At 47.0% G+C, this 13,921-nt stretch overlaps 1 protein-coding gene across 4 annotated transcripts in view; it reads right to left on the bottom strand.

Annotated features, from left to right (window-relative positions):
• ITGA7 (integrin subunit alpha 7) overlaps positions 1 to 13,498 on the bottom strand; it is a 47,252-nt gene extending 33,754 nt beyond the window's left edge. For all 4 annotated transcript variants that reach the window (XM_055003446.1, XM_055003443.1, XM_055003444.1 and 1 more), the window contains exon 1: positions 13,210 to 13,498. In XM_055003446.1, coding sequence (XP_054859421.1) covers positions 13,210 to 13,379 — 170 coding nt within the window. In that variant the 5' untranslated portion in view covers positions 13,380 to 13,498. The remainder of the gene's footprint in view (positions 1 to 13,209) is intronic.
• Positions 13,499 to 13,921: the final 423 nt, after the last annotated feature.

Raw genomic sequence — 13,921 nt, 5'->3', positions numbered from 1 at the left:
ACCAACATACCCAAAAGGCTGCCTAGTCCCTTACAAATCTACCAGACCACTCTGGTCATCTGCTTCGGGTGCCCCTGCCTTCTGAGGGTCGGCAGGTGGCAGCCTAGAAGAGGGTTTTCTCATCCGTGGCACCAAATTGCTGGAACTCTCTTCCGCAGGAGACCCGTCTGTCCCCTCTTCTGCCAGCAGGTGAAGACTTTTTTTTGTTTCGTCTGGCATTCTCTCAGTGATCTTTCTTCCTGCCCAATGTTTTAATTGCTGTTTTTGTACATATTTTAGCTCTAGTTTTGTTTTAATGATGTGTTTCTTGCTGGTTTTAATGGTTTTTTTAAGATGTAATTTTATTATGTATGTTTTAATTTGTTAGCTGGTTTGGTGACTCTCGTAAGGGAAGGAAGGCAATAAAATAAACAGACACGGATGAAAAGGGATTTGAATTCAGGCCTTCCTGGTCTAAGTTCGCACTGGCTGGAGCTTAAGCAAAACATTAATATTTTGCACGTTCACTTTGATTTTCATATGCAAAGTTCAGGCAGAATTTGAATACAGAGCCATATGGGTTTGATGCCATGCATCTAAGAAGTCAACATATGAGCCCTCTGCAACGTTCGTTCCCATACCTTAACAGTATATACACACACAGAAATCTGCACAAACACAGGAGCTTAGCAGAGGTCACAGAGGGACTCCATCATTGTGCCATAAAAACAAGACATGCAGAAATGCAATCCCTTGCACAATTCTGCTCACACAGAATTGTCCACAAAGGATTGAACAATCCTAAATCTGTTCTCTGTGGAATGAGAAGAGCCCACACAGTCACCCAGCAGAATAAGCAAGATTTGCCATCTACAACAGCAGCACAGAAGAGAAAATGCCAGTTTGTGACATACGCATACTGCAAAGATTGTTAAAGGTTAACAGAGTAGCTTTTTGGCAAAAAAAAAGAAAAGAAATAAAAAGGGAGTAATTAGCATAGGAAGGTACAGATTACAGGCCAGTGAGAGTTAACCTTTAAAAACAAACACACAGAACATAAATAGTTTCAAGGACATGGGTTTCTAAATGTAAGGTAAACTTCCTCACAGAGATCTTGGAAGTTATCAGGAATGTATAAACTGCTCTCTGACCCCTCAGCATAGATTTTATTTCCAAATTAAATAAATACTGGGTGCCTTGGCACTCTCTTCTCGCTCTCTCGCTCTCTCTGTCTGCTCAACGCAATGTGAATTGAAAATGCCGGCCTTCTGGTTCTGCCATCAGAGCCCAGAGCACGTCACAAGTGGGGCTGGGGTCAGAGCCCAGCAACTGCAGGAAGAGATCAGCACAAAAGCCATTCCCATCGGGTCTCTACACCTTTGAAAACCAGGGCTGGGAGGGGCAACTGGCTTTGCCTCTTACTTTTACAGCAGCTGATCCGTCTGACAACTCTAGTTGGGATCTAGGGGAAGTCCTCACTAGATACCACGTGTTGTATTTAACATCTGAGCGCAACACAGAAGCAGACTGCAACCGGTCCTTTCAGCATGTCCTAGAGCCTTTCTTCTCCTTTTAATTTCTTTTTGTAACATCCAGAACTCTTTCTGTACCTCCAGAACTCTGGAGAACTCTCGTGAACGCATGAATCTGCCGTATAGTTTTGGTCCATCAATAGCAAAGAGTTCAGGAGCATCTTTAAGACTAACCCACTTTATTGTCGCATGAGCTTTCGAGAACCACAGCTCTCTTCCTCAGAGGCATTTGACAAAGAGAGCTGTGGCTCTTGAAAGCTTATGCTACAATAAAGTGGGTTAGTCTTAAAGGTGCTACTGGACTCTTTGCTATTTTTCTACCGCAGACTAACACGGCTAACTCCTCTGGATCTATGTCCATCAATATCGGTATTGGAGCAGCTTTCTGGGGTCATAGGCAGGGGTCTTTCAAAACACTTACCACCTGGTCCCTTTAACTGGAGATGCTGCATATTGAACATGGGACCTCTGCATACCGAGCAGATGCTCCACCCCTGAGCCACAGCTCAAAAGCTGTACACAGTTTTGTGGCTGTAGGCTGATCCTACTAAAAGGTACTATGTGCTGGGTGACTTGATCTAATGGAACAGCCCTTGTTGAGTCTTTCCCTGTCTTCTCACATTCCTTCCCCTTCCTTTGAGGAGGGCTGCCTCAGACCAGAGATTACCTAAGGGCCAAAGTAGACAAGATGCTGGGAGATCCGTGATCAGATCTTCCCAGGGGTTTGGACCAAGACCAGTGGTACCATCAAGGGGAAAGTCCAGGGATCCAACTCGTGGGCTCAGCAGTGGCCACCATAAACAGGCTGTTACTTCACATTTGAAACCTGTACCACCAGCTAAAAGTGGGCTTCATAGGACCCGCAGTCTTAAATTACCTAAATGGCAACACGGCGGCTGTGGTTTACGGCAGCATTTCCCAACCTGTGAAAATGGGTTGTGAAGCTTGCAAAAGTGACACCTGGACACCGAAATAATAAACGACCTGCCTCCTAGCACTGAAAAGGGGAATCAAAAGTATAAAGCACAGTGTAAAAAAATCTAGAGGAAATATGTAACTATCTTCCTCATGATGATAATCATACTGCAAAAAGGAGGTTAAAACGGAATAACTTGTTGACAGAAACAACCACAGAACTCGATGTCCTATGAGGGGGGAAAACCAAAACTTTATAGAGGAAGAAAAGTCCAGTTTTCAGGTGTATATATAAATAATGTGTATCAGGCAGTTTTAAATAAAGATGATTCAAAATTCTATTCCGAATCAGACAAAGGCCTTAGCATGTAGATTATGTATCAGTTGAAAAACAGAAAAAGGGAAGTAGCCAGATGGGACCAACAAGTTTCCTACATGGTCTTATCTGCCCGGAAGAAGCAAATCGACTGCACGAAGATCGAGAGAGTGGGGGGCAGAGCAACTCCAGAGTTTCCTGGATGTCACATCTGTCCTTGTCCCTTTTCAGTCGGGTATAGTACAGAAGTGCCCACTCGTGCGTGACCCTGGTGGACTATATTTGCTTACCAAAGGATAACAGCTGTTCACCATGGCTGTTATGGTCAGATCTGCAGCCTCCGACGTCGTCAACCATTTAGTCTTGTTTCTAAAAGTCTGCAGTATGAATCAGGTATTAGAGGAAGTACCCCTAGAAAGGTTTATACTTTTTTACTGTGGACTTTGTGCAAAAGATCTCAGAAGTTAAGCCCTGATCAGTACTTGGATAAGAGAGTTCCAAGGAAATCCAGGGTCGCCATGCAAAAGCAGGCAATGGGAAACAACCTCTGCTAGTCTTTGCCTTGAAAACCCGTAAATTGACTGCAACTTGACAGCATTTTACACACACAGGCTACAACACATTTGCTAATCTTTACAGTTCCACAGGACTTTTCTTTGGCTTCTACAATCATGTATTTACCGAAGAAGGACATTGCTTTCCATGCTGAGACAAAATGAAATATTCTAGGTGTAAAGAGGAGGCAAAACAGAACCACCCAACTTTGTTCTCTTGCACAGAGAACAGGCTTCTCTTCCAGGGGAAGCAGAGAGCGTGAGGCTCCCCAGAAGAACTGTCCTAAGGGAGCTTTCTAAACTTTTGTCTCTGGCAAGCTCTACGGAGTGTACATGTGGGGAACTAGTAAAGATGCTACGGAAACCTTACCCACAACTTCGGGCATATAAGGAGAGGCTGTGCACCTCTGCACTGGCGCAGCAAGGCCTGCAATTTCCAAAAAACCCCAAACACAATCCATGTCATACCTTTATTAGCAACTCATACTTCAGGCACTGATCTGGAACAAATGACGAGACAGTTGGGGGCTGCAACTGTAATGAAGGAGGAATGATGTCTGATGAGCACAGCTGCAGCAATGCCAGGAATCGGCGTCTACAATAAATAACCTGACTCTGAGTAATTAATCTCCAAGACAAGATGAGCCATCAGGAGAGAGTCAGAGAGGAGATGCCAGGCCTAGGATAACAGCACCCCGTCGTCTCCCTTCCTTCCACACATCTTAAGCTGCAGAATCCTAACAAAACAAATCCTCTGATCTCAGCCACGTCTGTGCAGTCAAAAATCAGCACAGTCACAGAGTCGCCTTAATGGCTCGCGAGGAGCCAGAACCTAATTCTGGTCTCAGAGGCTGCTCTGGCCATCTGGCACAGCTGACAGAGCACGCAGCACACACACAAAATGCTTCCACATAAAGAAATAGAGACACAGTGGAAGCAAGCTGTAGTCAAGTATTTACTGCCATAAGATCAGGTGAGGGGCACCCCGAAACAATTACTTTTACTGGTGGAACTGCCGTCTTATGAGGCTTACAGATGGTGATATAATCCTGAGAAATCTTTGAGAAGTGAATAAAGCTGCCTATGTCATGTCATGATCTGAGAAACCCTACACTCTCCATTTCACGAAACATAAATCTACCAAAACAGTAAATCTGGATCAAATTCCAACCAGAAAAAGTATGTAAAACTTCCACTACAATACTGGGCACGGTTACTCTCTTATGTTCCCTGGCGCAATGCCACCTAACATGGGAACACAGCTCTAGCTACCATCTTTATTAAAACATCCGCCGAGAACTGTGCCACTGCACCTCCTGTGATTTTTCAAGGAGTCTTGGTACACCAATCTGGGATGCCAAATGGTTACGCTGGCACCCATAATGAACCTGCTGCCTAGATTATTTCAGCAGTGCCTGGACTAGGCTGGAGCTCGCATTTGGTGTCTCTGCCATTGATCTGAAAGAGGGTGATTTGGAGGCAGGAAAGAGCCCAGAGGACAGGGGAGAGGGAGCTGGTAAAAATAAACAGGAATTCACTCAAAATAACTCTCCGCATACAGCTTGCCCAAAAAAGGAGGGGCCAGAAATATTCGCACAACTGTCTCTGTGCTGCCGCTGGGGCATTAGGCACAAGGCTCCATGAGACACTGGCGGCCTCTCAGGGGAGGCTGCGTCCAAGATGCCCGCTGGCAATAGTTGTCTTTCTGTAACCTCTGGGGTGCTACACCTAGTTCTGGCACGGGAAAGAGGGGAGGGAGAAGTTCTGTGATCGTCAGCGGCCCCTGCTGTGGAGATGGCGGTTTCCCTTCAGCCTCTTCCCAGTCCAAGGCCCCGGAAGCAGGGCTGGCCTTAAAACTAGGCAAGGCAAAACAGCCCACCACAGGTAGGAGATTTGGGATTACTGTGTAAGGCAGCAGATTATCAATTAATGCTGTTTTTATTATACTGTTTTTAAAGGCCCCCAAACCTCTTGCTTGCTCTGCCTTTCCCTGGTAAGGCACCCGACGACAGAGCCTCGCTATCTCTGGCCCTGACCTTTCCCAAATCCCGCTGAAGCACCGGCTTGGTTAGGCTAAAAGGGTCCCTTCCTCAAATGCCATGACTGAGTGAGCGGGACACAGTACAGGAGTCCTGACACGAATACCGGACTGGGACAATATGTGGAAGGGACAATCAGAAATAACCAAAGCTATGACAAGAATTCTGAGTGCTTGTTCACTCTGCCCTGGCTAGATCGGGGACCCGCTTCTTGTTCAGTGCACGGGGTGGGTGGGTGCTAAAAAGAGCCCTCTTTTGGAAAGCAAGGATGAACCCTGGCTCCAGCCTGTCAGAGAGTTAACTGAAAGGGGGTCTTCGCAATTAGGTAGAAAAGTGTCTCCTTCTATTGTGTTCCACTCTTCCGCTGAGGTGTCAAGTTCTCTGGATATGCTTTCAATAAGATAATCCTTTACTTGCCTGTTGATTGGGTAAGTAGAACATTTGTTCCAGGACACCGAAGGCCTAAGTAGATGTTACACAGGAGACACACGAGTAACTCTCATGACTTTTAAAAATAAAAACCATCCATGGGAGGCTGAGAAGTTGATTAAAAGAATGGTGGAAGGGTGGCCCTTCCCCCCCTTACGAAGCGTCCTCACCCACAACTCCATCTTATCGCTATTGCCTCCTGAAAAGGCATCCCCCCCCCCCGCTTCGATTCAGGCTCCTCCCTGTCTGGGATACTGCGGGCCAGCCCTCCACAGCAGATGGGCAACCATTCCCAAACAGATAAAGAAGGAGAGAGATAACAGATGTTCTAGTGCTTTGCCAGTCTCTCTCTCTCTCTGGCACTTTGCCCTGCTTCCGCATTCTATAGATCCTGAGGTGCTCAACACGTTAAGGAGCACGGGTTCAGACCGGATGAGAAGCCACTTCCTGTGATTAACAAGGGGTTACACCCCCAGTGGGGGTGGGAGATCCTCTGCTCCCAGCCTCCACCCCCCCACATGACTCATTGCTAAATCTTCCCATTGGCTCCCCCTCTCAACTACCCTCCATCTCCCTCTTTGATACTCGGGGGACTTGGCAACCCTAGATTAACAAAACCTTCTACTAATCCCTGTACACACACAGCCTGGATGTGGTTATTCACGGAAGGGGAAGTGCACCCTCTATATAGGCAAAGACGGTCCACACACATGATTTCTCTGTGGTGGCCCCTGCCTCGTGGAATGGCCTGCCAGAGCAGGTCAGGAAAGCTCCCACTTTCCTGGCTTTCTACAAACTATGCAAAAGTCTTGGGTAACAGGCCTGCGCTGTAAGGAAATGGTTCGGAGAGAGGCTTTGGTAGAGAGGCAGGGACTGTAGACTCTACTGCTGCATACGGTCTCTTGATGTAGAGATGCTCTTACTGGATAGTTTCCACATTGTTAAATATGTCATGTTTAACCACATACACTTTGTTTCAGCAACGATTCACCTCTGTGCTTCAGATTTATGCCTGTTTTCAAGTTCCTGCAACCTATACCATGTTGCATTTGCTCACTGAGTGTTCCAGCCGTTGTTCATATTGACCTGCACTGTGCCTTGGGTCTCAGTGAGAAAAGAGGACTATAAACAAAAACAAACAAATAAACAAACAAACCTGCCAGGGCTAACACTATATACACGTTTTAGGCCCAAGGCCAAGAATCAAACCTTAATCTTGTGGCATGTACAGGCCGCTGCACAAGATGTTGATAACCCGTAAGCACATGTTTTCATCAGCCTCAGATAAAATAAGAACATTGCTCTGCCCTCTTGGGTAACTAACAAGCTTCACTGGCCCAGAGGATCAGTTGAGAATTTCTTATGAACCCAAAGCCAGTCACGAGGGAGATTCTCCACTCTGCCGAGCAGCTGAAACAAAAAAAAACCCCAGGTGTAATAAAAGAGGGGTGGAAGGTACCCAAGGCAAACCTTCCAGCCTCAACAGAAGGTGCAAAAGACCATTTATTAGTTTATGCTTAGCTGCTGCCTTGCCTTCGTTCAGTTGCATGGACGGTCTCAGCAAATCCTCTCAAGGAGGAGGAATGCCAAGAATGTTTGATGGGGCTTTAAACAATGGAGAAAAATAATGCAATTTACACTCCCTTATACACACACTCTCAGAATATGAAGCACAAGGGAACACTGCAGATTCCAAGCTCTTTGCGGATATTCTTGCAGAAAAAGTATCAGACAAAAAAGCTTAATGGATCCACCCCTGTAAGACAGTCAAGAAGAGTCCAGTAGCACCTTTAAGACTAAGCTGCTACTGGACTCTTTACTATTTTGCGACTACAGACTAACACGGCTAACTCCTCTGGATCTATGACCCCTGTAAGAGCAACTTAACAAATAAGTAAGCAGCCCTAATGTTAAGTTTGGACTCAGGGTAGTAGAAGAGATACAAAAAGTGAAAAGAAAACAACCCTTTTACAATTGCTGTCTGTAGAGTGGCACTCAAGAAGAGCAAAAACAGTCCTCCGATTTCCTTCTGTGCCATATGCTACTAAGATGTCTCATTAGAAAGAATCATGTCTTTCACACACATTGCCTGGCAGGAATTTGCATGGATTGGCATTGTACGGAGGAGGCACACAGCTGCGGGCATGTTCTGGAGACAGAACAAGGTTTGCGCTACCAGACTCAGAGTGCAAGGCAAGCCTGCCAGGAAGCTAGCTAATACCATCCTGGAATCTCTGTGGGTGCTTGCCTGACACTGACAGCCGACCAACAAAGAGCTGACACACAGAACCGGGAATACCAGAGGTGCCCTCGCAACACATTCATTCTTCTGCTGCTTGCTCAGCCTCTGAGTCACAAGGAAGGCGGCTGTGGCCAGTGGTCAGGCATGGCGCCTTCTGGGAACCAACTGTGGTGGACCAACAGGTGCTTCTTTGGCCTACAAAAACGGAGTCTGATCAAAGGGCCAAGCCGACTCCACATTTCCGTTTCGGTTCTCAGTGGTATGCCAGGTGCTTGATGCATCCAGCGGCATTTCATGGACTCGTGAGGCTGACAGCAAAACCATCTCTCCTTTGTGAATTCACGGTTGCATCCCAACGTCCACAGCACTGTAACCGAGCGGACATTATATTTCTGCGTACCACTAGTTCTGCAGGAGCACCGTGCCCTCAACTGCTCTCTCAACAGCAGAAATAGCAGTACTATCAGAAGTCGTAAATGATGGAGCAGGAAAAGGAGAAGAGCTATGAGCCAAAGAAGGGCACGTCATGCAAAGAGAGTTCTTCTGAGTCTTGACATGGGAGGCAAACTTAGCCACAAGTGAAGTCAGGGGCACTGACAGGAAAAATGAATGCACAAAAGAAAATACAAAGCGTTCTGTATATTGGCCAGTGCTCAGGAAATCCTAGATCATGATGATAAGGATGCAGAGAAAGCTGCATATGTCCCAAAGGCTGGGAGGGGGAGAAAATGCGAAACCCATTTAGAGTGCCTAGATCCCTAGCATCGGAAGCGTGGAGAGCTCCTAAACGCATACATGCTCAGTTTGGAACGCAGGATAAGCTGTACATTCTCCCTCTGTTGGGGTACTTGGGCTCAGTCCAGGGAGGCCAGAGACAAAAGCTACGGTGTCAGGCAGTGGTCAGTTCTCACAGGGGTCCAACTAACAACCAAGCTCTTCTGCTGAGCCTTCAGTCTAGGCTAGGCCTGCCCACAACATGACAAGCTGCCCACACCAAAAAGGCAGCATGAAAGCCAAGACTTTAAAGGTGTTATGATTGTTCCTTAGTATACTGTGCTGAAGCCCGGCCAGACAATGCCTGGAGCCTTTTGGAACAAGGTGTATGGCGCTGGGATTTAGACAGCAGAACGCCCCGTTCGAGACCTACCTCTATATGCCCCACACCCTGCTCCCCAAGCAGGAGGAGGAAGCCATGTTCAGAATGGCTTGGGTCAGACTCAGAATTCGGAGATCTATAGCTATAGTTCTATAGCTTTTCTTACAACTGGACTTACTTCAGAACAGTTGCAATTGGTCATGCAGGTACATACTTCTGTATAGAGATCTTAGCCTTGCTTTATCCCTTTCCTCCAACATTTCGAGTGCAGCTCATCTGTGCGCTTTTACAACGCGAGATCACTAGCTACGTGAACAGTAACAGAGTTCTATCCACGGAACAAGGGGGGAGACTGACTGAAGCCAGGCGACTGTCCACTCCCACCAAACGTAACAGTAAATAATAATAACATGTGATGTTGATACTGTTATGTCCCCATCCCTCCCCACCAAAGGCACCCCATGCACGTTATGTATAACAATTACCATTAAACCATATTAAACATAAGTTTGAAAGCCATGTTTTTAAAAAATGCACAGGGATTTTATTTGTTTGTTATACACCCATGGCTTCACTATGGGCCAGGCCAATTTCCCCTTTCCAATTGGACTATTGATTTCAGCTGCTTTTGAATAATTGAGAAGGGTGTGTGGGCGTATGCTGTGCATCTCGGTCTGAAGACGTGGGACGAAAGAAGCTTCCCCAGTTTCTCAACGGGGGAATTCATTTCATCTCCTGGGAGGTTCACGATGAAGTCCAGATTGGAGCATGTGTGTGTGTGTGTGTGTGTTGTGAGGGGGTGGGGAAGGGAGGAGGGAAGGAGTTAGATGTCATTGCTCAAATGTCCCATTAGCGATTCTATGTGCAGTCAGTGGCTCCAGGAGTTGTGCTATAAATATTCATCGTGGCATCCATTAACTCTACATAGTCGCTTTTAGCACAACAATGCCCTTGGTGGGGAAGAATGGAAAAGGAACTAAATGTGATCTTACCTTCAAGTAGGGAAATCTGTGTATGAAAGATTATGCACACACACACGCTCCCCAGTACCCTAATATTCTGCAATAATATTTTACTGCTGGTTACTACTGGAAGGTATTCAGCAGTGCATGGGGACAAACAGTAGAGCAGCTTGGAGTTAAATCAGAAAACGCGATACTAGAACATCAGGAAGAACAGCGTTGTGTCTGAAGAAGTAATTTCTTCCGTATGGGTTGGGGTCAAGTGGTGAAGCTTTTAAGGGGGGCCTGGCCACCATAACGGGAAACAGGGCCCGTCCGGAACATCATCATCCCCCAACGATGTTATGTCAAGACGGTTCCATTGGCTGCTGCGGTGGAAGAAAGGCAAGAAGAGCTCACAACTTCTTCCCTTTAAACTGCGGGTGCACAGGCAGTGATGACGAACTCCACGGACCAGATCTGGCCTCCGAAACAATCGTATCTGGTTCCTGGCGTCTGTCACAGCTTTTAATTAAGATCTGGTTTTATAAAATTTGTATGCAGTTTCACCCACAAGGAAAAGAAAAAGAATATTTCAAAGTTGTAAAGAAGGGAGAAAAAGAAAATGTTACATATCTGTACGGCTTTTGTATACAGCACCCTGATTTGGACTGAACTTAAGTACAATATTGTGGTGTTTTTACTACTAAGACGCACCCATTTTTGTGATGCGGCCTGAGGAGTCTGTTTGTGCAGCTAAAAACATTTCTGGCGCCTAGTCCACTGTCCAGAAAGGATCCTCCGAGAATACAGACTCGAGCTTGTACCTGTTCGTAGAGAACCTCGTACTTCCACAGTGGCCATGCTGGCAGATTTCTCAAATGGCTCCTGTTGGAGAAACAGTTTCCTTAAAGAATGGTGCTGTCTAAGCAGCGGCAGCATGGCAGAATAGAACCCAGCGCCAACACTGCCGCATCTGCCCTGTCTGCACTGTGAGAGGGCACAGACTCGATGCATTACGTGAGTGCTGGGAATGGTGAGCACATCCTTTGAGAACTGTAACACAACACACTGGAGGATAACTATTTCTTATCCTGATTTAGACATATGTACTATGTTTGGTCTGAAGGCACGTAATTAAGCTGTAGACAAGTAAATATTACTCCGACCAGTAGCTCAAGGGTTATTGTAGCCTGCAAGGTGCTTTACAACATGTTTCTGGTCTGCCTTCCAAATGCTGCACACTAGGTTACTATTATTCCCATTTTAAAGAAAGAACACTGAGGCTCAAAGCCACTGAATGCGCCCATGTTCAAAGTCTCCAACCCTTGGAAGACGCTCCTAAATAACAGTAATTATTTCCTTTCCTTCCTCGGCTGCCTAGGATCATAATGTGAGAAGTGGGCATGCCCCAATAGTTTTGCATGATTCCAGCAGACACTGTGGGAGTTGCCAGAGGAATCTGCCCTAAAGCACCGTTACTCAGATTGTGGGATGGGCTGACCAACCCAATTCCTGACCCGCTACCTTTCCACCATTCCCCATCCTGTGGGCCTCTCCCACTTGCAGTGGTGGCCAGTGTCCCCATACTGGTGCCTTTTATAAATAACTCTGCCCAATTCAAAGTGTCGTGCAAAATCAAGGTGGCTGAACCAAGGGTGCTAGCAAGCACAACAACCAACCGCCCAACAAAAATGGGGGCAGGTTTCATCGGAGGAGGACTGGGAAAGGCAAGGGAGGACAGTGTGCCTGGGTGGCCCACCATATCCCTGCTGAGAAGGACCAGGTGCTTGCTTAGGGGAGCGCGCACAGCAATTTGCTCTTCATGCAATGTATTCCTCTCTGGGAAGGGTTAGAGGGCAGACCACTCCCAGATCAAAACATCCCCAAAGCATGTGAGAACACGAACATTTCAGAGAGTCATCATAATCCCCCTCCCCCCCACCCATTAAAGACAGATACTCTTGCTTTAGTCATTTGGGACCACAGACCTCCTACTGAAGCCACCAGCCAAGCCTTCCAAATGCATTTGCAAAACCACTATGATAAGAGGGTAATACTCCCAGGACCTGTTCATTTGCCACGCAGCCCCCTCTTCCCCCCTACTGAAAACGACACAGCTCTCCTATGCAAGGCAGAGCGAGAGAGAGCACCGACAGGCAGCAACTTTGCATGTTAGATGAAAGAACGAGAGGGTGGTGCGACATTTCTCCTCCTGGAAACAAAGATCAGAAAAGAATCCATCCTAGCTCCGTGGCGAGCAGTGGCTGGCTATGAATTTCCCCCCAGGAAAACTGAGCCCCCCCCCCCCCGCAATCCAGCCGTGATCAAACTGCACTTGCCAAATGCATCTGCATTCGTATTTGGAAAGTGATCAGAATTTGACCTTTCAGGATGCAGAAACATCATCATCATCATCATCATCATCGTCATCATCATCATCATCAGGGTGCATCTGAGGCAAGTAAAGGATGAGCATGAAAGCATAAAATATACCAGCTAGGAAACTAGCGTTAGCAACACAATAACGCAAACTCTGGAAACATCACCAACTGCAGAGCAAAGATCACATTCTCGCTAGAGAAACATTATAAATATTTAGGGATGGGCAGTGGAGAATGCAGAGAGAGAGAGAGCCTGTGTGTCCACCTTTCCACCCTGTAAATAATGTATTAAAAACATCATAAGAATGGAATTTAAATAATAATAAACACCCACTACTGGGTCAAAGGACTGCCACCATCAGCATCTTCCACAAGCCCTTATAACAGCTACATGATGGCAAGGAAGCAGCGCCTTGTAAATAACTTGGCGGCGGCGGCAGCAGAGGAAATATTACTGATCACGCATTTCACATGTCCCAGTCCCAGAGGGAAAGACACAACCGGCATCTGTTTTAATTATGACAACCAGAGAATTAGGCGAAGGCTGCTGAATTCGGAGACGCAGTTTATGAGTGAATTCAGAACATAAAATCTCCTACACAGAATTTACAATCGCTCTTATCAAGTTTGAATAGGTGTGGGGAAGGGGCTGAAGGCTGTACATACTACTGACCAGTCCCGTTTGTGTGAACCTTTCTTAGCGCACCCACAATCTTTACACATGTTGCTATATATGGAGAAAAAATTAAAACAGACACAGCTCGGCAAAGCAGGGAACTCACCAGCTGACAGGCTGCGGCTGGAGCTGCTGGTGCAAAGCCACCGAAAAGCCAAAAAAGCTGCCGTTGTCTCCGTACTTGAGGACGGTTTCAGCCACATCTAAATTGAAGGCTGAACTCTCCAGGAGGCAGAGGCCGAGGCAGAAGACACCACAGTAGAGTGCCCCAGGCATGCTTGGCCGCTGGTGGTGGGCACGATGGTCGGCAATTGCTGCTGTAACTGTTCGCAGCAGGCTTTCCCCTTGGGAAACTTCAATCCATTGCCCGGCTGTGCCGCACACCCTCTCCGCCCCTTTGCCAGCTCCTGCCCGACCAGCTTGCGATTGTAAAAAAAATCACAGGCAACCTTGCTTCACATCTCATCCCTCTCCTCCTTCCCTCCCTCCCTCCCTCCCACTTTTTCCATTCTGTCTTGCAGCTAGGAGGAGCAGCAGCAGCAGCAGCGCTTCTAGACGGCAAACACGCCCCCTTCCTACAGCAGAGCAGAGCCCGGCATGTGATGGAGAGAGAAGCCCAGAAAGGAAGGCAGGTGAGGAAAGCCCCACAGCCCCAGACCCAAGCCCTGCCTCTTCCACGGGTCGCCAGAAACTTCTGTCAGGAAGGAAGGAAAGAAAAACAAACCATCACACAACACCTCACCCAGCCTATGCCTCTACTCCGATATTACAGCAGGGGACAAGGGATAGTTTTTTAAGAAGCGGTTTATACGGCGCTG

Source organism: Eublepharis macularius, chromosome 19, assembly GCF_028583425.1.
Source record: "Eublepharis macularius isolate TG4126 chromosome 19, MPM_Emac_v1.0, whole genome shotgun sequence".
Taxonomy (NCBI): domain Eukaryota; kingdom Metazoa; phylum Chordata; class Lepidosauria; order Squamata; family Eublepharidae; genus Eublepharis; species Eublepharis macularius.
The sequence above is the reverse complement of the archived record's forward strand: the minus strand, read 5'-3'. Positions and strand labels throughout refer to the sequence as shown.